This window comes from Frieseomelitta varia, unplaced genomic scaffold, assembly GCF_011392965.1.
Source record: "Frieseomelitta varia isolate USP_RPSP 00005682 unplaced genomic scaffold, Fvar_1.2 scaffold_845, whole genome shotgun sequence".
Classification (NCBI taxonomy): domain Eukaryota; kingdom Metazoa; phylum Arthropoda; class Insecta; order Hymenoptera; family Apidae; genus Frieseomelitta; species Frieseomelitta varia.
Window position 1 is genome coordinate 194,738 of NW_025110640.1, and position 26,260 is coordinate 220,997.

Sequence of the window (26,260 nt, forward strand, 5' to 3'; positions counted from 1 at the left end):
TCTAGTGTTCAAGCCAGTCCGCACGTGTTCACCGCGAGCACGTTGACGCGGGATAGACAGAGAAAAAGAGAGAGGTAAAGGAGTACCGTGCTGTTCCAGAGCAGTGATTCCGGTCAGCCGGAATAGCGGTACTCGCTCGGCCGTACATCTTCGTTCTCCAATTATTACGCTGCTTTCCGCGGCGCGCACCGTACTTACGCCTTGTCGCGAAAGCGGAAGAAACCGCGCGCGCAGGATGCGTTTCGATAAAATCGTTTCAGCTTTTTGTTTCTCTCGACTGTCTCTCTTTCTCTCTCTTTCTTTGGTTTTCTCTTTTACTTGTCGGATGGTGTTTCCCTCCGGTCCGTGTAATTTAGTGGAACTCATTGCCGGGTTTCTTTTTCTCGTCGCCGCGCGCGGTGGAGAAGGAGCAGACGGAGAAATTGGTAGAGGAATCTTTCGGCTTGAGCTCCGTGCCCCGTACGTTTATTCCTGTAACGTGAAATTCGAGATACCGATCGGGCTGGAATTTTCCTGACCTCCGCGAAGAATTTTTACCGTTTCTGGACGCATAACACAGGGAGAGAAGGAATTCGCGCGTTGAAGTTGAAGGAGTCGTAAAGTTTGCATTGCGCAGCGATAGGAGGTGCAGTTGGAACGAGTGAAAGAGAGAATTTTCAAAACTAGAGCGACGGAGAATACGTAAAAAAGGAAACGATCCGGGAGATTTGTAACGATGCGTGACTCGTACCGAGTTCCGTTTACGACAATGTTCTGGTTCGAGGTTTTTGAGTTAAATGTCAACCGATAGCTGTGTTATCACTGATGCGTTGGTTCGCGGATTTTTATGCATCTGTACGAAATTTGTGAAAATATATAAAAGAGTAGAGTTGTAATATTTGATAGGTGAAACTAGAAGATCTAGATTTCGTTTTAAATAGATTGTGTCCTCTTTAGTTAAAAATACTGAATAGTTTGTATTCTATTTCTTCGATAATATTTTTGCGTTATAAGCGATGATTTAAATCACGTCGTTGTATTTTGCTAATTTTTATTTAATACACGTGATAGTATGAAGAAGTTTGTACGTTATTTTAGATAAATTTCAAATGATTGGTCTCAAAAATGTTGCTTCCTGTCAATAAACGTATAATATTCTAAATAGAATTTTCTGTAAAGATAATACGAGCTATTATTACTTGAAAAGTTCAAAATTGCTCATTTTATTTCTGATTTGAACTACAAAAAATTACAACATAATCGTGTGCGGTTTTCTAATTATATGCTTCATTAAACTTATCGCAAAAACGTTTACGCTTTAACCACGGAACATACGAAATAATTTGAATCTTTACGAGAAATACGATCGCAAAGATTTCAAATTAAAGCGTGAAAAGTGGCTCGAGTATCTTTTTTGGTCTTCTAGTATAGTAATTTGACATAATGAGACATAGGTTTAATTAAAATAGTAAAAATATTGGTGTAATTTCTTTCAAACTAATCATCGTCTACACGTTGGGAAATAATTGGAATAATTTTTTAACTTTTTTAAAAATTATCGAAATTGTACTTCCCGTTATTTTTCACTAAATGGACTGAAATTTTTTGTAGATTAGATCAGATCTATTGAAACATGAAATTCCATTACAAGTGGGGCTATATGTGTATATATCCCATTATAAAAATTATGTTAAACTTGTATAAGCTCACGAAAATATTCGGACATCTGTGTTCAAATTTTATTAACAGCGACGTGAAACTCGACTATCGTGATTATATTGCCGAGGTTTGGAAATATATTATTTTTGATAGATTCAATAAATATTTCGTAACCCCAATGAAATTTCAAAATAGCTTACGCATAAAATATAATACGTATAAAATATAAGCATAAAACTTTTGTACATTTTCAAACTTGAATATATTATTATTCTTACATCCTTCGTTAAAAAAAAAAAAAAAAAAAAAAAAAAAAAAGAGAGATCCATCTCTAGAGTTAAAATGACACTGTGTCTCTCAACCAAAAAGAAAAAAATAAAAAAACAAAAAAAAAAAAAAATAAGAAAATTCGGCGAGTAAAACGTCAAACGAATCCAACGGCCGGTAAACAACTCACTTTACAACTCACACCGAGCAGATCCGAGGCACGGAAGGCAGCGGCACTTGAAAAAACTCGCGCGAGAGATCCATGCATATTCAGTGAAACATATTCATCGGCCAGCGACATGGGAAAATAACAAAAGCGAAAAACAGAGGACTGACAGTGAGTGAAAAAAGAAAGAGCGCGAGGCCTGAACGACGACGACGACGACGACGACGCACGTCGGCGAGACGCGCCTGATTCTGGTATCGTGCGCGTTTATGAATGCAATTCCGGTGGAAGCGTGCTGCAGCGGCGCTGCAGCTGCGCCGGATAGTTGGTTAAGGCATGTGCGCCGAGTAACGGCTAATTGGCCACCTTTCCTCTCCGAGTGCGGCGCGGAGGCCTCCGCGGTCTCTCTTTCTCGTAGCACCGGCTCTCGTGCCAGTTTTGTTCGTTCTGTCGTGCGGTTTGTATCGAGAGAGAGCCGAGGCTAGAACCACGCCACGACCGAAGGATCCACGGAGTCGCGGTCCGAGAGCCATGGAGTCTCGTTCACGCGCCGCTTCGAAACGAGGACGCTTCCTCTGATCACGCGCGTTCATCATCATCGTGTCGCGGTTTTTCCTCCCAACGTGACGGATTTTTCCATCATTCTCGTAATATTCAGCGTGCCGTCATGCTTCAATTGAATGACATTTAAAAGATCTCTTGCGCGTTGATCTTCGATTATCGCGAGTATCGACCTCTGACCGGCAGTGTGTTTTGATCTCGCGCTCAAAGGGGAGATTCTTGTTTCTTCTGTCTCGTGGAGGAGAGCCTAGAGGAGATTGACGTTTGAGGTTTGTTTGCGGTGAGTTTCTTTCGTTCGTTTCTTTTTCGAGGCTGGTTTCTTTTGATACTAGGGGTTCGCGATCAGGGAGATATGGCAGGAATGTTGATACTGGAGGCACGAGTTAGAGGTTTCGTCGCGGTTCGGTGAAATAAATTGGCGAGTAAATGTGTGTTTAGGGTGTCCGTTTGCTTAGGAGTAAAGATTAAATGAAGATCAGTCTGACATTTGGGTGTTATAACGTATATGTACGTTTGTAAATTAATATATTTGAACGTATACAGTTAAAAAAAAAAGATATAGAACAATTTAAAATGTTTTTAATTTATCAAGCTTACACACGTGGAAATTTATACTACGTACTACTATAACGACGTGAAACTATATAATGAACAGCCATAATCTTCCGCCATAAATATACAGTCATGAAGTATCGTAGCATAAAAACTAGGTATCGAATAAGAAGTAAATAAGAGCGTAGCAAAACGCTTCTGGTATCGCCGTTTGAGAAACGCTGACTTACTGCAATTGTTTTTCTGTTGCAATGAAATCGCAGGTTGAATCGCGAAACGCCGATTTACGTAACTTAATCGTCATTTTTTGCTAGTCGCCTTTATAACACTTTGCTATTTTATCCATTCGTTCCATGCCCGTGATCCTTGGCTCTTTGAGCCAAAGGCGATAAAAACGCCTCAACTTGTAAAAAGATCAAGCAACAAATAACAGTTTCATTTGAAGCAAGTATAATGCCTATAAGTGCTGTGTTGCACTCAAAAACGTCGTGAAAAAATGTTTTACTTTACAAGTTTAATTTTTAAGATCGATTTTATTTTATTGTGATTCACGTCACTGTAAAACATTTCACTTTTTTCTCTGTGAAAGTCCCGACATTGCCAATTAAAAAATATATATAGAACTTCTTATTGAAATTCGTAGAATCGCTCTTTACAAAATACTTTTATATTTTGAGTTCGTTCTCAGAAGAGATGAACAATCTCATTCTTAACTTTATCAACATTTCTACAAAGTGAGACTACATACTTTTTATCTAAGTATGAATTAAAAATATCTACGCCACAGTATCTTCAAAACTAAACATTACAGAGAACTCGGACGTGTGAAGAAAAATATGTGATCCTATTTATGAAAATATCAACGAATTTAGAAACTCGGGGGAAGAAATGATCTTGAGGGAAAATACTCGTGAATTACAATGTTCGTCTGTCTGAACCAATTGACTTTCGCCCTGATATAATGTTTTATGTACAGTGGGCAGTCGGGCAAAAGATAATCGATACTCGCGTGTACGACTTTCATAATCTTTTTCATTAAACATTTTGTATTAAACTAGTGACAATCATCTGTTACTGAATTCCCATAGGATCTTTTTACATATTCAATTTTCTTTCTTCCAGTACACCATATATTTATTTCTTATAATAATAATTGCAAAAAATAATTGAGATATCAGAAAATAACTTCTTCTAAGAATCGTACAGAGAACAAACGATTAATTAAAATTAAAATTAATTTCACTCGAGTCCTGATCCAGTTCCGATTATGTTCTTATCTCAACGAAGAAAGCCTAATAACGCTTTCATGTATGCGATACTAGCAGCAGTCGCGATATAGAAATGATTTACGATTGACGAGCGTTACTTTTCTCCTCTGGCGAGTGCATCGAAGCCGAACATGTCCCTTTCCAATCGGCGATTCGCAATTTCACCATTTCAAACCACGATGTCGTATCCTCCTACGATTGTAAAAATCATCGCCAAGCTGTACTGCTGGCATTGTTCGTGAGAAATATCATTTTGTGCGTTAACTCTTAGTCCATTGGACATTGAAGATCAGGATTTTTAATTACCTTCTTTCGCAATTTCTTTCAATTTAACTTAACTTTATCGTTAATTTCAATGTCACAGTGAAAGTAAAATACAACATACTTCATTTCTGACTGGAGAACAAAATTAAATGTCTCAAATTTTTTCATTTTAACTTAACGTTATAGTCATCTGCGATATTATTTGGGGATTAGATTAATTCTGAAAATATAATAGAAAGTTTTTGTGTCCAATATAATGATATCCAATAGTCTGATAAATGAGAAAGATATAGAAAACACAAGTTCAAACACTCTTCCAATTTTTTTTTTCAATTGAGATTGAAGTAAATACTTTTTGTTTATATTAAAATTTTATAAAATGACTATTACGCTTAGAATTAGAAGAATCGGAGCATAGTAACGCAGGTAGTAAACCAGTTTAGCCAGTTGAGTGTATATGTACGTTATAATAAATCATTTCAACAAGAATGGCGATTACTCTTTCTAGTTCTAATGTAAACAAAGAGTTCTTACATCTTGGGAAGAAAGTAGGCTTCAAATCTATGTTCATAATGTTTTTCTTCTCGTCCTTTGGTGTAACTACTCATTTTATTTACATCCTGTATATATAAGGTGACACAAGTAAAATGTTACTTAACCACACTGAGGATCAAACAAATATATAAATATAATAAATTATCGCATCGAGCGAATCTTTAGAATTTTCTTTCGTGGCTCCAATGATAAAAAAAAAAAAATAGAATTTGACAATATAAATCGAAATTTAATGTAATAATTTATGCAGTGAGATGTAATTAGTATGCAGGTCGACATTTAAAATAATATACAAGGATTAAGTATATAGGAAATTATTATTTGGTTCCGAAACATATCATCATTTAACGATCATTATTCTTAATATAATGTTATTATATTTATATTGACGCCTAGATACCTCATCGTGAACAATACTATTACTCTTCATATTTAGAAAGATACGGTGGTTTCCCAAGTGTTGTAAAATATTTTTCTTTTTGCTAAATAGTAACTTTCTCAAAGAAGTTTATTGTCTGATATAAATATATTCCAACTTGATTTGTATTAACCCTCTAAGGACAGTGTATTTAAGTCCTCCTTCGCTAGTGGACGGATTTAAATCGCTAGGCTAAGTTTAATTTTACGTGTTTTCATATAAATTATTGTATTTCCTGTATTTTCAAAGTTAATCAAATCAAATAAAGACTCAAAACAAGAGAGACTGTCTGATATATCAGACATTCGGCTTTCTCAGATATTACATAAGTGTCGATATATCGGACGTTAGTACCTAAAAGGTTAAAATGTATTTCAGTAAGATAACTATAATTCACGGATCGTTAACAAGTCACGCAATGTAAAGTAAGCATAAAGTAATCATAAATATGTATACGTTTTCTTGTGTAGGACTGGAAAACTTGTAAGAAAAAGATATTGTATAATTCATCACTTCAACATCGTTGAACTCTTACCTTGGCTTCATTTAAATTTTCTACGTTTTACAACACAAAATATGCAAAATCACGACTCTCTAAGCTACCGGTCAGGCCATTTATTTTCACAGTGTAGTGCTAAAAAGTCGAGTTAGAATCTCAGTTTATTATCCAGTATAGTAATAGGCTTCAAATGTTAAATAATATATTTATTCTATTATGCACTGTTGCGAATAGAACAGAATAAAGATTTTTAACTGATTATTAACTTTGGAACGTGAAAGTATCAACAGAGGGTAAATGTTTGTGATTATAATTAAAGAAATGGAATCTGAATAAAGAGTTCATCTCTTCTTTTATGAATATATAAATTTACTATATAACACATACATAAATACAAAATTTTACTACACCGCCGTTTATCCAAACTAAATTTGGACATTCATGTTTGTTTCACTTTTTACATTATTCCGTGATATTTTTAAAGATTTCCACAGAATAAAAATAAAACAGTGTATTTAATATTTAAATAAAAAGACTCCGTTTGAAAACTACAAACATGATCGTTCTTCAAATGGTTATCTTTGGGTTACAAATGATTTTATGGTAAAGTACCGAAATTTTGTATTTTTGTAATTTCATTTCATGCTACACTTTATTTTCTGTGACAATTATTTTAAAATGGCAAGTTTGTCAAATTAAATTCAAATTAAATCAGAAACATTGAAAATTAAAAAAAAAAAAAAAAATATTAGCAAATCGTTCGATGTTCAACGTTCAAAATAACAGATTCTCAGTGGCGTGCCTTCTCGATTCCTTTCACAGAAAACAAGTCCATCGAAAATACGTTGTTCCGTTCGTCGGCTTAAACCGCGGGCATAAAAATTATTTTAATTTCAGAGACTGGCGCTGCGCTCGATGCGAATCTCTTCTCACCATGGAATCTCGAATGATCTGTTTCAGGTCCCCGCGCGTCGGTGGGCCCCTCTCCCAGTCGTTAGCGATGATCCCGCCAACGATGCACGGTCATGAATTCAATCAGCCGCTGTCGAGGGTGGTTATGGTCCGTAAAACGGATCAAAGGACCTTCAGCAAGGGTAGACGGGGCGGTGAGCCTCTCCTTGAAACGGTTACCAGGGAGACCGTCGAGCTTTTCAACGGCGGCCGCGCCGAGAGGAAGTACACGTCCGAAACACGGGACATCGTCACGCCAAAGTCGAACAGGTACGCGTCATTCTCTCTTAATTGCACTGGCTGATGAAAGGGAAAACCGGGAGAACCCGGACTGCTTCCTGGGAACGTGAACGAAGTGGTATGTTCGACGCGCCGTATCCCACGAGAGACATTTCGTTTCCGCGGTGTTTCTTTCCGAAGAGTATGTTTGCAACGCAACAGCGAACATTGTTGATACAACGAAACCGGTTCGCCGCTCTTAGAAATGCCGCGTTGAACGTATCGCTATCGTTTCTGGGTAAGATTTGTCGAATGTATAAGTAATTTATGTATTTGTTTTTGTTTGAATTTGCATTTATTTTTTTCTTTCTTTTCTTTCTTTGAATCTCTAGAGCGTTTACAGCGTTTTCTAGTACATATTTTCTGGGCCGCGACTCACTTTCACGATGGGTGGGATAGTTTTTTCAACGAAATGCAGGAATTTATTTTTGTTTGATAGGGGAATGTAAAGATGTTGGAAGGAACAAAATTTCCAAGTAAAGTAACTGTGGGAATCTTTAGAAAATATTTTCCAGTCTCCTTCAGAGTTACGATCCATAATTTAAGATCAAAATTCATCTAAAGGTTAGAGTATCCAAAGGAACAAAATGTGCGAATATTTGTATATTTCTCGAAATGAACAGAGGACCACTTTTGCAAGAATTTTTTTTTTAGTTGATAAATTTTGTTACTAGCGCGTGTTATTTAATAATAATGGTAAAGTTCATTGAAATTAATTTTACTGATTAACATTAGTATATTTGTATACGTGTATTCCTCTGTACTAATTTCACTTATATAGTAAATTTGGTATAATTTATACAGTTGTATGACGTTCACAGCTCATTCAATAAATCGAATGTAATTGTAAACTTTTAGTAAAATAGTGTATTGTTCGTAATAAACTTTTCGACTTATGGGTTTAAATTTTTTTTGAAATGGATCAAAATTTATATCAGTTTTGTTTCTTTATGATTCCTCGCGTATGTGAGTGTGTCACGACGACGTGTACATATTAGCGCAAGATGCCCCGAGAGAAAACCCTAAAATACGTAATACTGTTTCGCTGAGGTTCGTATAAGGGATAGACGTTCGTTTGTTTAGGATAGGGGGAAGTACGAGTAAATATTTTTGTAGTGTCTCCGCTTTAGTATACCAATTTTCTATACCTCTTCTCCAGACACAACTTTCGTTCAATTTTTTCCTGACTACTGGTAATAAATTCAATTTCATCAAAACTTAACAATCTTTTATATCGTCGATTATATATATATTTTGTATTTCAATTTTCGAATGATCGTTGCCCGTTTTTCTGCTTTTGTGTTCAATTTATTCGATTATTTTTTTTTTCTAGTTTCTTTATGTTCCATTTCTTCTTCGTACGATAAAAAAAAGTTGAAATCTGTTAAAGTAGAATGCAAAGGTAACGCCGCGAAGAAAGTCGACAGCTATTTTTAAAACTAGTGTTTCATTTAAATAGAAATTCCGATAATCGCTTAATTAAGAAAATCTAATTGCCTCTCACTTTCTGTTGTTCGCAAAATCAGTGTCGCGTAATTGGCTCGATGATTAAATTCATCTTCCATCTGACCATCTATTTGATCTGAATTTCGAGAGAGCCATTCGCGTAAGCGATTAATCTTGCAAATCGTGCGATCGAGAGCCAAAGCAAGAAGCGTTTTCACCACGTTGAATTCCCTTAACTACTCTTAAACTTGGCCGGATCGTCGCGTGAATGGCAATTTCGTTGGAAGCACGACCACCCCAATTGCAAATTGACTCGCGGTCGGATGCGTTTTCACCCGTTAATTTTCACTTACTGGTACTTCTCTCATCAATAACGAAGGGGAAATCAGAAGACTTAAAAGAGCGAAACCATTAGACCTTCCTAATTGTTAATTGCTAATTGTCAATCGTTATACTGAAGGAACATCACTAGATGTTCCTTCAGGCAAATCTGCTGGTTGGCCTAAGAAAAGGCCAGTTATTAAAAAAAAATTTAGAAAAAAAAAAAATTTCACTCGGGACATCTTGAATTGGCGTAGGCTAAATCTAAGCAGAAGTCGGGGAGCTGGATATATATATTCCTGTTGTGTATATCGTAAATCGTTGCCCCTCCTTGTAGTATGCCCTCGCTCACCGTTAACGGAACGAAAAAGAAGGTGGTCGGCTTTGTCGACCAGCTGTCGCCCGAAAGGTATTCACCTATGGTGTGCAGACTTGTAGCCAAGCCAAACGCCGATCCTAACGAAGCCGAACGAGAGTGCTTGACGATTCGATGGTATTAGCATAAGGGAAGAGAAAGACGAAAAAAGAAAAAAAAGAAAAAGGAGAAAAAAGAAGAAGAAGATTCGCGTATGCTGTTGTGTCGCGCGCTTTTCAGGGCTTCGTGAGGGTCGGTGAATGGCCTTAGTATTTAATAGCAATGACTTAGTGTCAGACGAATACAAAGCCGAGAGAAAGTTTGTCTCGTCTTTTTTTTTTTTTTTTTCTATCTTGATTCAACGTTCAAAATTACCACGATTCGTGGCATTTTATTTTAGCGTTAATGTTAGTCGTTAATCTTGACTTTACAGCGGCAGAGAGTTCTTCTTTGGAGATTAGATTTCTTTTTGGAGAAAGATTTAAGAATTCGATTCTGTTTCAAATTAGGCTAGGTAAACTAAGTAACCTTCATTCTTTCCCAATATCGTTGACCGTAAGCACCGATACGTACGACGTAATTACTCGTTGCAAATATATTTTCAAGTTCTCGAGTTGCAGAGTATAAACGGATCTTGCAGCGACATTAACTCGCGACGAGTTTATCGCGCGCGCAGAAGAAGTTGAAACCAGCCAGGTGAACGTAAAATAGAAAGGCAATCGAAACCGATATCATCACGGTTCAATCGCACAATGCTTCAGTACTCCAGCTCCGTTTTCTCTTCGTCTCCCATCCATCTCAAAATTCCAAAAATTTCCTCCGAACGAAACAGACAGATCTTCAAAATCAACTGAAAATCATCGAACGTTCCTTGAACGAAATCATTCGGAGCAGGGAATTATTAACACTTTAACGACCTATTAATTGGCTCTTTATTGCCAACACTTATCAATTGGCAGCCTATTGATTGGATTTTGCAATTTCAAAGATGAACATTCATTTAGTAGGTACACCAGATACTTACAAAAAGAATGCGTAGATTTGATCATTTAAGGAGGCTATCAAATTTCAGAAAACATAAACTTGTAAACATGCTATTGATAATTGGTGGTAGAAAGTAAAAAATCCTAAAAATAATGTAGACAACGCGTCTGAAAAAATTAGAATATTCTATCACGTGATTCTCTAAAAAAATTTTACTTGAAGAAAATCATTATGTTCGATACGATTTATTATATTTAATAAATTTAACTCAGTATTTCACAAATAATTGCTTAAAAATAGTTCTAGAACGTGAAATAAATATTATGTAATATTAATATTATGAAAATTGAAAATATTATTAAATTACCTGCAATAATTTGTAAACAATATCACTGATAACGAGTTATTAATAATTAATAATTAGTGGTGAAAGTAAAAATACCCTAAAGATAATGTAGATAATGCGTCTGAAAAAATTAGAATATTTTGTCACGTAAGAGTGACTGTTTCGGGCGAATGTCATTCGCTAAAAAAAATATTAGAAATCCACTTACTTGAAGAAAATCATCACGTTCGATAGGATTTATTATATTTAATAAATTTAACTCAGTATTTCACAAATAATTGCTTAAAAATAGTTCTAGAACGTGAAATAAATATTATGTAATATTAATATTATGAAAATTGAAAATATTATTAAATTACCTGCAATAATTTGTAAACAATACCACTGATAACTAGTTATTAATAATTAGTGGTAAAAGTAAAAAAAACCCTAAAGATAATGTAGATAATGCGTCTGAAAAAATTAGAATATTCACGTAAGGATCACGTTCGATACGATTTATTATATTTAATAAATTTAAGTCAGTATTTCACAAATAATTGCTTAAAAATAATATTTCTAGAACGTGAAATAAACACTATCATATAAATACTGATATTACGGAAATTAACAAATGAAGATGTTATTAAATAATTCCTGCAATAAGAGAAAGCAGGAAACGATCGAGCGAGCATTCTCACGAACATCGGTTTAAAAGTTGCAAAGATGCTTACAATCCAGCCGGCTTTTTTCTCCAATCACGAGCGATAAATCGGTAAAGTGTTGGAAGCAAGTATAACGGTATATACATTTCTCTGGCTTGTTCAACTTTCCAAATTTACGTCTCCGCGAGGAACAATGCCCCCCTGCAGATCGCCGCGCAGATCGGTCTCTCCCGGTGGAAGCTCGCGAGGGGTTAATAAATCGCGAACGTCGCGGGCCCAGCAGCGGTAACGCGAGAAAGGACGTGGCAACCTTTCCTCCATGGTGGTGGCGACCGTGGCCGTGGTCGAGGCGGCACGTAGGAAGAAGGAAGTAAAAGCGTTGCAGCACGCTTAGGCACGAGGACAGGCAAGTTGCCTACAGTTGCCGCGCTCGCGTGAATCAGCTGAAACGCGCGCGTAATTCCTGCCGCGTGTTCGGCGATCTCGCGTGTTCCGCGAGACGTTCCTCTCCCGTGTCCCACGAGACGCTTTCTCTCGGCTTCTCTTCGTCGAGCGTTGCTTCACGAACGACGCCGCTGAATGCTGATACTGTAAATACGCTGAGCAGTCGCGTGACAAAAGGAATCAACGGTGGTTGCGGCTGAGACCTCCGTCTCGAGCCTCTCCACGCTTGCGATCCCCGTTTTCAATGGACGAGTTAGGGAGTTCTACTGTCGCGACGCGTTCGAACGCCCTCGCCTCAGTTTCATTTCATTGAGTTCAACGCGTCGAGCTTGTGATGCGCGCGACGCGGTGATATCGACCTCGACGCTGCGTTTCGTTATCGAAGAGTAAAGATTACCTTGGGGTGCGAAAGTATTTGAATGGGCTTGAGGTGTGGAATTTTGAGATGAGGAACTCGTACGGGTGTCGTAGAGTAGACTTTTTGGAAGTCTCATTGGGATCGTAAAATAAATTTATGTTGAATAAATGAATAATATATATTTGCAGTATATATTATAAGGAGAGATAATATAATTTATTAATAATATTATTAATAATTAATATATTAATATGTTAATTGGAAATATATTAATATTATTGGAAATTATAGGGAGAGGAAATATATATATATATTTAATAATATAATTTCCAATAATATTTACAGTTAAATATTATTTTCTGTTAAGTACTATATCGTCATTGTTTTAGTAATATCACAGTTTATAAAAGAGTATTGGCTTTTTGCAGATTATTGACAAAGACAGTTAAAACAGACTAATTCATAAACTTCACCTATGAAATTCTTATTAACGTATAATTATTAAATGTATATAAGCATAATAATTACTCTTTCAATCGAATAGCCATTCACTGACGACTAATAAGAAAGAGTCAGAAGCATCTCAGACACACGATACTCGTCGACGTAAGGAAAACTTTCTCACGAACATGTGCCCTGTCTACGGAGTAGATCCCAGTCTCGTCGTATCATTAAATCCAGATGTTGTACTTGGAAGTACATACTCTGCCATTAAATCGTGAAATTGCCCATTAATATCATCTCATCGTTACACTAACAGATTTTCGTAAATTTTATCGAACATTTAAAATGCAAAATGTCCAAAGTTTTTCATTTAGTCTCTCGATGTAACGTTTGAAAGTCACTAAGAATTTAGCGATTGTCTAGACGAGGCTCGTCTCTCGCGTAAATACATTGCGGCGAAGAACGATTGGCGAACAAAGCCAGCTCCATGTCAGATACAATTACCAGCGATAATCCTTCGGCTCGGTTGTTTCTTCTGGGCCGTTCATCTTGCTCCAGACGATGCTATTCGTTAGAATCACGTGGGACGAGGCGCCGCGCTGACCGTGAATTTTGCGCGCGTTTACGAGCAACAGTTTTTATGCGTGCGTAAACGTTCACTATTCTAAATAAATAAATTTGGTTACACTGAGAAATGTGTATTTTGCGACTCGTAACTTTTTGTCAGTTCGCTAACATTATTACTTGGCAACTTAACGCTAGAAATATCAAAATAGTCATGACCAATTTTATAATTTTTGTATCGAAATTTTGTGGATGCGAAACAGTGTATTTTCGGAGATTTAAATGTATTTTTCGTAAAATAAACAAAAGCTTCTGTACTCTATTTTATTATAAAGTTTTTTTTTTATTTTTTAGTTTTTTTTTTCACTTCAATATCTCTGATGGAAATTTTATGTTTTGATTGTCGGTAGTTCAAACATTCTAATAAAGTTCATAGACTGGTTGTATACCTATAAGTAAACACATAGAATTTTCAATTGAAACATACAGGATCATAGAACTATACCATAGAAGAACTTCTATTACCATTTATTAAATATTTTAAAGTTTTATAACAGTAGAGATGTACAGTATAATAGCAATTACAAGATATTTACTGCAAACATATTTAATAAAAAATTTGCACGTAGTATAAATGATCATTTAAGCATTTAATAGATGTTGTAGATGAATATTAATGAATATTGAGACTTGTTGACATTGGAACTATCAAAATGACCAATGTAAAATTCTTCAAAGAAACTTTGTAGGTTGACAACGGTTTATCTCCAGAAATTTGGCTAATCTTTCATAAAATGTGCAAATGAAAATTTCTCTGTCTCGTCACAAGCGTTTCCTAATTTCTCGTCTCCCTGAAACGAGTTTCACATTTCAATCGAATAGTTATAAACGTAACAAATTGTACTTGTTTCAATACACTTGTGATAACTCTTCTCTATTAAATATCTTGGAACTTCCACACATATTTTTAAACCCGTTTCAAACTTGGCGACACTTGTTTCAATACAATCGTGACAAGAGGCAATGTAATCTCATTACAATATTAAATTGTCGCGACACGTGATATGTTCATAAAAAGGTCTCATCAGTTGTATTTGAATACTTTCGCCAGCAACTGTGCACAAAGACAGATTAATTAATCACACGTCGATACTCGATCGCAAGCAGACGCAGGGATCATCTCACGTCAAATCCTTTGTCCTGCCAGCGTGTCACAGTATTCAGCTCACAGTGGAACCATATACTAGAAATAGATTAGAGGCACTCGTACAATTTCACGAAGCACGTTTCAACGATCTTTTTATTCGATACACTCGCTTCGACTCGCGTTTTTGCATGCGTCGCAACGATTCTTTTTCTAACATACAAAGAGAGAGAGAGAGCGAGTGATCTAGAGAAAGAGAGATCTCGATAATTTCGTGCACTGCTTTTCTCGATATCTTTCAGCTTCTCGCTGCGCGAGAGACACAAAAGTCTCTTGTCTGCGAATCCGTCGACGAAGCTCGAACGAATCGTCGAGTTCCGGGCTTGTAACGCTGCTTACACTTGTTTAATTTCGTTTGATTCAGCGTCCCGATGAGCGAGAAACGAGGCTAAAGTGAAACGGACGCTAATTTAACACGTTCCCCGCCGTTGGCTCGTTTTATTCGCGTTTCTCGAGACGCTGTTACAGTCGAAGATTCCGCTGGCTGTGTTGAAGGAATGTTTTGACGGAGTAAATAAACAGTGTCTTGGCGATTGGGAGAATGCTTCAGGACAGTAAATTGGCGGAATTTTCTGGATTATTTATATGGAAAATTCTGTGCTTTAGATATATTTGTGTAGAAAGAGTATACGAGCAATATTCTGATGGTACGATTCTAAAATTTGTAAGATTCTTTGATCATTAGTTTGAAATTTATTAATATTGCAATTCAATTGAAAGGTTTCTGAAAAAGAAACATCATCTTACGATTCTATTAATTCCAGTCATCGTTCAAATTTCTCTGATGATTCTACGCAGAAATTTATTATTTCTTATTAAAAAATCTACTGATTTTCAAAATATTGTAATTGTATTGTCTGCATACATACTTCTGAATAAATCACGAGCAAAAGTTTGCAATGGCAGCGAATGTGTTAAAGAAAAAAAAAATGAAATAAAATAATAAGGATACAGAGCTATGTATGTACATCTAAGATACTTCATTTCAGTACTATCATTTCGTACTACGTATGTTACATACTAATTAATTGTAAGTATGTTGTGCATCATTCTATTTGTAATTAGAGAACCATTCTTCTCGAAAGTACAGCTTCGATGAATTCGACGAATTTAATCGGCCCAACAGACAGAAAATTGAACAAACATCTGGCGGAGTCGAGATCGAGAATTTGTCGGACATCTGGCAAATCTACGCGAATCGATGACGGTATTCCGACGAATTATGAAAGGACGTGTCGCGCACATGTTTTAGGGGGCATGAACATCCGAAGAAAAACGCGCGAGTGTGCTCAACGCTCGAATAATTCGAAAGACGAAAGTGGATTAAACGAAGAAATAGCAGGACGCATCGAAGACTAAACATTTTAACGATTCCAGCGACTTAGCAAAGCTTTTGGACAATATTTTAAGGGAAATATTCGTCTACAAATTTGCAGAACTGTTTACCACCAGCTTTTTGCTTCGAGCGTTCGCTAAATTGGATGATATAAAAATTAGGAAAATTTATGATTGATAAATCAACACATGAAAACTGAGTTTCGATATTCCTTCTCTTTCTTGCTTTAACGCTTAAATACAGTCCATTCTCAGAATTTTCTAAAAATGTCTCTATTTTCGTCTTAGTAACAAAGTATTTTCAATGGTAAAAATATTGTTAGAACGTTTGTTAAAAACCAGATCAAATTTTGTGACAATCGATTCATGTTTTTGTTTTATTAACAAAGTATTTTCAATGGTAAAAATATTGTTAGAACGTTTGTTACAAACCAGTTCAAATTTTGTGACAATCGATTCATGTTTTTGTTTTATTAACAAAGTATTTTCAGTGGTAAAAATATTGTTAGAACGTTTGTTAAAAATCAGTTCAAATTTTGTGGCAATCGATTCATGTTTTTGTTTTATTAACAAAGTATTTTCAATGGTAAAAATATTGTTAGAATGTTTGTTAAAAACCTGTTCAAATTTTGTGACAAACGATTCATGGACCACACTGTACAATTTCTATAGTATAATGAGGGATCGGTTAATGAACATAATCCGTAATGAACATAATTCAATTGTTTATCAGTCATTCATAGTAAAATACAATTCTACAAATTTTACACACAGCGTCGCAGTGTGAGGTGTTCGAACATAAAATCTTTCGAACTGTTTGTTAATCGATCACCCACCGTATCATTCTTTATTTTTATTTTTATTTAACTGTATCGTTTTTACCATAAAACACGTACAAACAGTCATTCATCAGCCTTTCACTGAAGTTCGAAACGAGATCAACTTTTCCCTCCGATCGAATCGTACCTCGAAAAGAATAGTTCCCTGCACATATCCGAACAATTCCTCTCTCAATGCACAGTTTCACTCTGTACGCTGCCGCCTATTGAGTATAAACGACTCAATCACGCTGCTTGATCAATCGAATCACCCGCCGAGATTCGAGTTCAAATCGAAGCTAAATCGCCGACAGCTTGAAACCTCTTTATTCCCTCCGAGTTTGAAGAAACTCTTTTCATAGAAATTGCTTGTCCGAATCCGCGCACCGCTACTGGCCCCAAACTGAGCTGAGTGCCACTGCCTCGAACGTGAGGACGCGTCGTCTGTCGCGGGCATCGAGCGTGTGTAATCGATTCTAATGATTTTGCAGGTCGAGGACGGACTCGGTGAGATCGAAGTCCCCTCTGACAGCGTCGCCGGCGTCCCCAGGTCCGCTGTCGAACTCCTTGCACGGCAGTTTTCACGGTAGTTTAGGAAGCGATGGCATGTCTTGCAGCAGCGCCAGGTCATCGTCGGCCTCCCCTGATTCTGCAAGATATTCCTCCACGCCGGTAAGCATATTTCTCACTGATCGATCAGACGAGAGTCAAAAGAGATGTCTACGCGTCTCGGAGAAAAAAAAAAAATGAAACGCGCGACATCTGATTTCATTTTTATTTTTATTATTTCTTTCATCTTCTTTTTTTTAATTTTTTATACTGTAGTTTTTATTGTTTTATTTTGTATTTTATTTATATTTTATTGTTATTGATATTTATCTATATTGTTTTATTTTGTATTTTATTTATATTTTTATATAAATATATATTAATATATATATGTATATAAATAAAAATAAATATATATATTTATTTTTATTTATATTTATTGATATTTATTTTTTATTGTTTTATTTTGTATTTTATTTATATTTATTTTATATCAAGTCAAGTTTCTTATCGAGTCTCTTTGTAATCTATTATGTATGTGTCGTTCTTGGGTTTCACAAGTTTTACAGCATGTAAGACTATGTAACATGTATTAGGCCTGAGACTAATAAATTAAAAAAAGAAAGACACTCGCGAGATCGTTTTGTATCTCCTAGAAATTTTCTATTGAGTTCCATTTTGTTAATTTTCTATTTTTAAGCAAATTGGAGAAAAAACGCTCGCAGATTCGCGAGCTTGCTAATTTTAAATCGTTGCAAGTTTACTAAATTAGCATCGTTCTTAATAAAGTTTTTAAAAGTTACTCAGTTTCGTATCTAATATACCTTACGTAAATCTACGTCGTTCGTCTTAGGAAGTTGGCGTGGAAAAAGGAATCCGTCCGCTGAGTGTTAATAATATCCAGATCAGTACATCTTGCATCCACCTCTAATCCATTAATCATACTTAAGACTAAACCCCCTATACTTTGACATAGCCGTCAATATAAATCAAGCTGTCAATATACACGACATGAGCGAAACAAAACGCGCGGAAATCGACGCGAGGCGGAGCTGACGAATACGGAGGAGTTTCGTAACCGGTTACCGCTTCGAGGGTTAAACGGCGGAGTAAATCATCGTCACGCGTTCGAGCAACCATCGCGTATGGACGAGCGAGCGACATCAGGGTACGTTGGCATCTGTCGATGACTCAGGATCGTTCCCTTTTCGAGAGACGCGTCTAGAGAACGGCTGTAAACGCCTCGGGGAAACTCGTTACTCTCGCAACTAGGTGACTAATCGTCTTCGCGGTTCTTCTCGAGAATCAGCTCTGCCGATTTTTCTCGTCCCGCTTTTGCGCTCCGTGTCCATCGACGTTCTCTTGTTTTTCTTCTTTTTCTTTTCTGCTTGACCCGTTTGATCTTCTATTTATTCCCTGTCGTCGACTACGACTGGCACATCGATCGAAGAGAAAGGAGTATAAATAGGAAATTGGGATTTTCGCGAGACACGTTTGCTACTTGCTTGCTTCATTTAGGACGAGGTTTCTCGTTTGGTGCGTGCGGAGATCGCCAGTTAGGCGAGAAGTTCCGAACTTCATTCGTTGCAGCGAAATTTTAACTAATGCCCGTTCAATCGAATCTTTCCTTTTTTTTTTTTTTTTTTTTAATAAAATTATTTGTCGAAACGTGTGCAATTTATCGTCTTGCAATTGTCATTGAACAAATAGTTTTCTTTTAATTATAAGTATTTATGAATATTCGTTATTAGTCTATTCTGTGCGACAATTATTTTTGACCGACGACTATACACACTAACATACATTTGACCATAAATCGACTCTTGTATTTATGTTTCCGGACATTTTTACAAATTAATAATATTTTATTGTCTATACATGTATGAATATTATGTATATATTATATATTAGATAATGATGTGTAATAGAATAAATAATAAAAAATATTATCATTATTTTATTATTTATTAATAAAATAATGATAATATATTTAATTATATAAATTATATAATATATTATAACAATAATAATATATTTATATATATTAAATATATATATAAATATTTAATATATATATTAAGTATAATAATTATATAATATATAATAATAATAATAATATATTTAATTATATAAATTATTAATAAAATAATGATAATATATTTAATAAATAATAAAATATATTATCATTATTTTAACCTTTGTTGTTTTATTTTAGTATATATATATATATATATATATATATATATATATATATATATATATATATATATACACTATAATAATATATTGTACTAAAATATATACTAAAATAAAACAAAGGTTAAAATAATGACGATATATTTTATTATTTATTTCATTACACATCATTATCTAATATCATCGGACAAATATTTATCAAATTCTCGAAAATCGATCCCACGTCAAACCACCATCCATCACTTTAGAACTTCCCCTTTCCGAAATCGATTGAAATTAAAATCTTCAGCGTCTCTCGTTGCACTTTTATTTATACCGCGCGGTCTCCTCGACGGCAGACATCGAACGGCCAACGAAGCGTTGCTTGACATTTGCACGTAAATTAAAAATACACCGGTCGATACTGCCTCCTCGGTCAAGAATAGTACACCTGAAGTTGGCTCCTCTTCCGGCTGTCGCGCGACAAATTCATTTGGCCAAACCATGCCGTTAACCGCATAAATCTTCTTCGTTTTCAATCGACAGAATTTAGAGGTATTACGCGGATCCGTGAATCGGTTACTTCGCACCAGTCGCAAGTCGCTCCGAGGAGAAAACGCGCGACCGGAAACCTCCGATGCGATAGAGAAGAACGCGGCGATTTCACGATAGTTTGCTTCCTGGCTGTCGTGCTGGAAATGATGGCGTTACGATAGCACGATGGGAAATCATTTCTGCCAGTCAGTCCACTACCCATTCAATATTCTGCAACTAGGTTATTAGGGACGTTACCCGTCTTTATTGATGGCTGCACTCGCGCGATCGCGTGATTTCGCTCTGACCGTGACGCGTGCACGCGTGCACGTGTGACAAAAGCTTGTCTCGTCACGGTGTTTACAAGATTGATCTAATTTACGTGAAGTTTATCTAATTTGTTAGCTTAGAACGTTATATAATATTTGTTATATATGTTTATTTATTTTATTAATATTTATTAATATTTTTTTTCTGTTAATTTAGATTATTTTATTTTATGTTTAATATATTTCACATTTTGTTGTTAATATTTGCGACAGGGAGTTCCAGAGATATACGCTTAATGCAACAGTACATTTTATCGTTGTCTCTTTTTTAATTTAATCTGAATCTTTGAATTTTAGTTTGAAGAATTTGAGATGTGTATCGTATGTGTTTTTAGTCGAAGAAATTGAAGTATGCATTTTTTCCTTCTTTTTTTTTTTTATGAATAGATACAAGATATTAAATCTGTTAGTAAAATAAAGTCTATTAAAAAGAGATAATTTATCAGTCATAAAAGTTTTGTTTCATGTTGTATTTTGTGTAGTGAATGTAAACTATCTATTTTAATCGATTTTGTATACTTGAACAAAGTAACGTGCTGAATAATATCTCACTTAAGTAATTTTTAATTTTATTTATTTGGAATTTAACATTCTTCCGATTCATGACGAAAAAGATATATGGTTCAATTAAAATAAATAAAGATGGAACCCACAAAAAATCGATACATCACACCTTGCCTTTTTTAAAACCATACAACTTTTTGTATTAAACAATTTTTCATTAGACGCATAATTTAAAAGTTATTTCAAGTTGTGCAAGTTACGTGAATCACCCTGTATATATACGTGTCAGATAGACTAGAATAAAACTGCAGCCTCGTTGCTTTTCCTTAATTGCAATAGCTATTTGAGCAAATTAAAGCGTAGGAGCGTTTGCTTTGAGATGACGAGAAGCTTTACGAGAAGAACATTAATTTAGTTTCAGTTATAAATAATTTCCGTAAGGTCAGTGAACTCGGAATTAAATGGAGGAAATGCTAGACCAATGTATTGTAAATATTTCACGATTTAATCTTATATATTAATGAAATCACAGTTGTATTCACAATTCTCTAATAACTTTTTATTTTTGTATCAAAACATTCTGAGCTGAATGACGATGATGAGCGTCATTACATTTCACAACTAAATTTTAAAATTGAAGAAAAATCCGAATTGATAAATTCTCGATTTCATTTTTGCGTTTCCACGTTTTGTCGTCCTACTTATTGTTAAATTTGTGTCACGCGGCATCCTCTCTCTGTGTTATAGATATCAAAGACTGACACACGTAAACCGTCTGTGCGCAGATTGGGGCCTCCTAAGGAATTTATCAACGTTTGCCTCGAGACGCACAATTTGTACCGCGTAAGACACGGCGTACCAGCTCTTCGTCTTAACAAACAGGTTATTTCTTTTTTGTAACGTCAATGAACCTCAGATATATAGAGATATAAAATATTTTGAAACGATTTTGTCTTCCATCGGATTCGTGAAAATTTTCTATTTTAATTTTTGTATTTTCTATTAAATTTTGTAAATTTGTATTTTATAAAATAATACGAAAATTTGAAATTTGTATTAAATTTCGTAAATTTGTATTTTACAAAATAATACAAAAATTTGAAATTTGTATTAAATTTTGTACATTTGTATTTTACAAAATAATACAAAAATTTGAAATTTGTATTAAACTTTGTACATTTGTATTTCACAAAATAATACAAAAATTTGAAATTTGTATTAAATTTTGTAAATTTGCATTTTACAAAGTAATACAAAAATTTAAAATTTGTATTTTAAATTTTGTATTTTATTTTTTTTAGAAATTCACTGCGTTAAAATTCAAGTTAATGCGGAACGCGTGAAAGTATTAATTGACACTTACCTTATCGTTTCTTCGTTTTCAGTTATGTAAAACAAGTCAGGACTGGGCCAACATACTGGCAGCTAGGGGCAGGTTAGAGCACAGGGCGAACATAGATTATGGTGAAAATCTGTATTGCATGTGGAGTTCGAACCCGAAGACTATCGTAGGCGGAGACGAGCCAGTAAACGAATGGTAACTAAAATTTACATTCAACAAATCCACTGTAATTGGCTAATCGAATTTGTGTGGGTTTGGTGCAACTATTTTTAAAACCTTCTGTTTTATTTGAAAACGAGAGATTGCACTCAGGAAATTTTTTTTTTGAGTTTTGTGAGACATTGAGCGCAAAAGTGAAACACTTAATAAAGATTTGTTGTTTAAAATAGACATTTCACTACAACAATTGATTTCGTTATGTTATCTGAAATAATGTTTGATTTTGCGAAAAATGAATGCTACAGGTGACTGAATAAACTGAGAATTCAGAGAAAGTATAGTTTATCTTTGCTTTCAATCGATATGAGGAGTACTAGTTTCTAATTTTGAAATTACAATAAATCTATGACTGATTGATCAACATTCACAAAAATATTTTATAATCGTTCAAAATACTCTTCTTATAAAATTATCGCTCTATAATTAATCAATCAGCCTCGCATTTCTTCTTCTGACCAACAAATAGTGCATATTTTCACTGCGCATCATCTTTGTAACATTTTTTTTATTACGCACGTTTTTAATTTAAATTCGATTCACAGGTATGCCGAAGAAGCGCAACATCAATACGGAAAGGAGCCCACCACCCTAAAAACTGGCCACTTCACCCAAGTCGTGTGGAAGGACAGTACAGAGTTGGGTGTCGGAATGGCCAGGAATCGAAACGGCGAGGTTTACGTCGTTTGTAATTATAATCCTGCCGGAAATTTCTTGGGTAGCTTCACGGAGAACGTTCTACCTCCAGGAGGCTCGAGCCCTACCAAAAAGATCACCTTCCTAGATTCTAAGGTACATTACCCGTTAGACGAACAATCGTGGCAACAAGAGGCTCTACTCGTTCACAACGAATACAGAAGGAGACATCGTGTTCCTGACCTGAGGTTAAGCGCGGAATTGACGTCTGCAGCTAAGGTGATATTTTTTAGATTTTTTTTTTTTTATATATTATAGAATCTTTCAGAGCTTCTTAGGAACTAGTGGTCATTTTTGTAAAACGACAAAATTTGTCTGCTTTGCTCTGTATATTGTTATGTTATTCAACAGTGAAAAATTTCTACAGTTTTTGCAATTTCTAATTTTCTGTATAATTGAGATTTTTTTGAATTTGTAATCTATTCGTTGTAGGATGACGCTCTAATCTAAATTTACATACTTTTGAACAAAAGTATAACAATTTCATTCGCTCTTGTCTTCTCATAAAGAACCATTTTTAAATATTCTATCAATCGAGAGTCTGCCTCTATTATTTTTTCCATGTTTAAACATCTTTTTCCCCCAGATTAGAATTTTTTAACTGTTATCCAACTCCGACGTAATATTTGATATCTTTTTTTCACAGAACAATTCAAACGAACTTTCGCTCCAAGTTCTGTTTTAGAAATAAATTTTTCCTACGTAAACTGGCAGTTCGTTCGTAAATTAGATACTTTTAATTTACGTAATTGCAATTTGTCTTCAACTTCTCATGATCGTGACTTAGTTAGTTTGCAATTGACTGTCCACGGTCGGGTTCAAGTGTAACGCTCGATTGTACATTTTTTCCCACTATCCTCAGGCGTGGGCGAACACGTTGCTGAATACGAACAAGCTGATCCCTCAGTCGACGTCTCCGTACGGGGAGAATATCTACTCGATGCAATGTTCGGATCCAAAGTTAATCGTACCGGCACGGGAAGTTGTTTCCAAATGGTACTCCGAGAGGAAAGAACATAAATACGGCACAGAACCAAAGATCTTGAACACATGTATGTAGCGCAACGTAACAAAAACTAATTCATCAATTATCAATCGTTGATTAATCGTCGTTTCTCAATTTTTAAATTAAAAATATCCACCGGTGGAAGCTGTTCAGTTCTTTAATTTAATCCGTATCGTTACAAGAAAATTCTTTTGACAAAACAACGTATCGTATTTTTAATACTTGATATAAATCCCTGTATCTTTTGTAGGATGATAAATTTTTTATCGCATTTGAAAAATTCTGTCGAACAGCTAACAATTTTTTTTTTCTTTTTTTTAATCTTAAATTTACTTTTCATCAAGCTCCAAAATTTCTGGATCCCTCTGATGTTTCTTTCAATCGATACGTAATTGAATATACGAGGGAAGAAATGATGATCGTTAATAATTATTTATTCCTTCGTGACTAGGTCATTTCACGCAGATCGTTTGGAAAAATACCATCGAGATGGGTATAGCGATGGCGAAAAGGGACGGAACCTGCGTGGTAGTGGCGTGTTACCATCCGAGGGGTAACATCGTTGGCCAGTTCACGGAGAACGTGTTGAAGCCTGTGAAGAGCCACTAGTTCAGAGTTCGTTAGGCGGATTTACCCACACCTGTCGATATTGTATTTAAGCGATGTATTTATAATACCATGAATAGCGACAATACGCATAATATATATGTATATACACCAGCCAACACCAGAATGTGCATACACGTAGAATAAACGAGAACATTCCACGTACTACGCGAAATCGAAAACATCTCTCGTCTGTTTTATTAATCGTCGGTATAAAACATGGCGTCATGATAGTAAAGAATCCTCGGCAACGACGAGCATGAGACGTGTATGTACGCGTTTGACCATTTAGAACCGGCTTCGTTTTTTTTTTTTTTTTTTCTTTTTTGAGAATCTGAAAACAGATTGTGACGTTGATATCAATCTTTTCTTTCTTTCTTTTTAAAAAAATGATATTTTAATTATGTCGTACAGGGGGAAGATACAATTTTGTGAAACACGTTTTCGTTTAGAAATCTCTTTGTGACTAGTAAGGGAATAAAAGAATCATTTGCTACGGCGATAGTTGTTTTAGTTGATTGACACAAGTATTTTCAATGCTTTCACTGTTGTTTCGATAAGTGAGAAAACAAAGACTATTTTTTTTTTTTTTTTTTTAATATATATATATATATTTTAAAAGCCGGTTACCGAATAGTAATGCGATAGCGTAATTTCTTACGGATAAATAGTATTAATAAATGAAAGAAATTGTCAGTGACTGAACGTTCCTTCGCTCTTTACCTCAGAAACATCACGAAGCGAGACATACCTGTAATTTTTCTGACAATACAACCACGGGTAGAGCATAGTGTCGAATCGGCAATGAATCCTCGTCATTTGAAAAGAACCATTGTTATATTTCCATCCTATTTCAAACAAATGAAATAAATAATTCAGAAAACTCAATGTTCGCATCAATCAATAAAAAAATAATTAAATTACAAGTTACCAGACAACTTCGAAATATATACACACATTCCTGGAGAAGAAAAAACAAAAAAAGGAAGAAGAAGAAGAAAAAGAAGACGAAACCTAAACATTTGTAATACAAGTTTTCACTCGAGCTATGCTACTTTAAGCGACGAAATCAATGGAATTGTACGTTCACGAAATAAAGTGAATCTGTCGGAAGAAAAGGAGTGTTGCTGCTTTATAATAATTTATTTATAATAAATTTACATGCACGCGTCGCGTGACAATGTGTCACGTGGTATATATATATATATATATATTTATAGATATAGGTACATTCTTTCTCTCTGTTTTTCTGCTCTCTTATTATTTTACATTACATACAGTCGTTTGTAGTTCATTTCGTGGTCAAGGATTAATTTTTTAAATTCATATTACTCCGGACGACTCGAGATTCGTTCGTTTCATGCTCCCATTTCCATCTCGATTCGGAAAGAAAAATAATTTTCTCAGTGAAATTCTGAAAATGGGAACAAGTCCTTTCGCGATATTCTACTCGTGATACACACGATACATCGAATCCAGTGGGATACGATTTTTTCCGATTATTCAATAATTTTATGCACTTTGGGTTTTGCTCTTTTAACGCTGGAATTAACGGTGATTAAAATATAAAATTTTTATTACAGAAATTACAAGGAATAGGAAAAATGTTTATAATACAATAA

General features: G+C 35.0%; 1 protein-coding gene across 8 annotated transcripts in view; it reads left to right on the forward strand.

The window, feature by feature from the left end:
* Positions 1–25,756, forward strand: part of LOC122536525 (repressed by EFG1 protein 1-like) — a 74,542-nt gene extending 48,786 nt beyond the window's left edge. For 5 of the 8 annotated variants that reach the window (XM_043668951.1, XM_043668957.1, XM_043668953.1 and 2 more), the window contains 8 exons: positions 7,149–7,409; positions 9,523–9,594; positions 17,173–17,353; positions 21,520–21,654; positions 22,158–22,309; positions 22,876–23,245; positions 23,889–24,078; positions 24,484–25,756. In XM_043668951.1, the coding sequence (XP_043524886.1) occupies positions 7,149–7,409; positions 9,523–9,594; positions 17,173–17,353; positions 21,520–21,654; positions 22,158–22,309; positions 22,876–23,245; positions 23,889–24,078; positions 24,484–24,641 (1,519 nt within the window). In that variant the 3' untranslated portion in view covers positions 24,642–25,756. Of the gene's footprint in view, positions 1–2,304; positions 2,913–7,148; positions 7,410–9,522; positions 9,595–17,172; positions 17,354–21,519; positions 21,655–22,157; positions 22,310–22,875; positions 23,246–23,888; positions 24,079–24,483 lie in introns of those variants that run through there. The other 3 variants (XM_043668955.1, XM_043668959.1, XM_043668954.1) reach the window with 3 other exon arrangements.
* Positions 25,757–26,260: the final 504 nt, after the last annotated feature.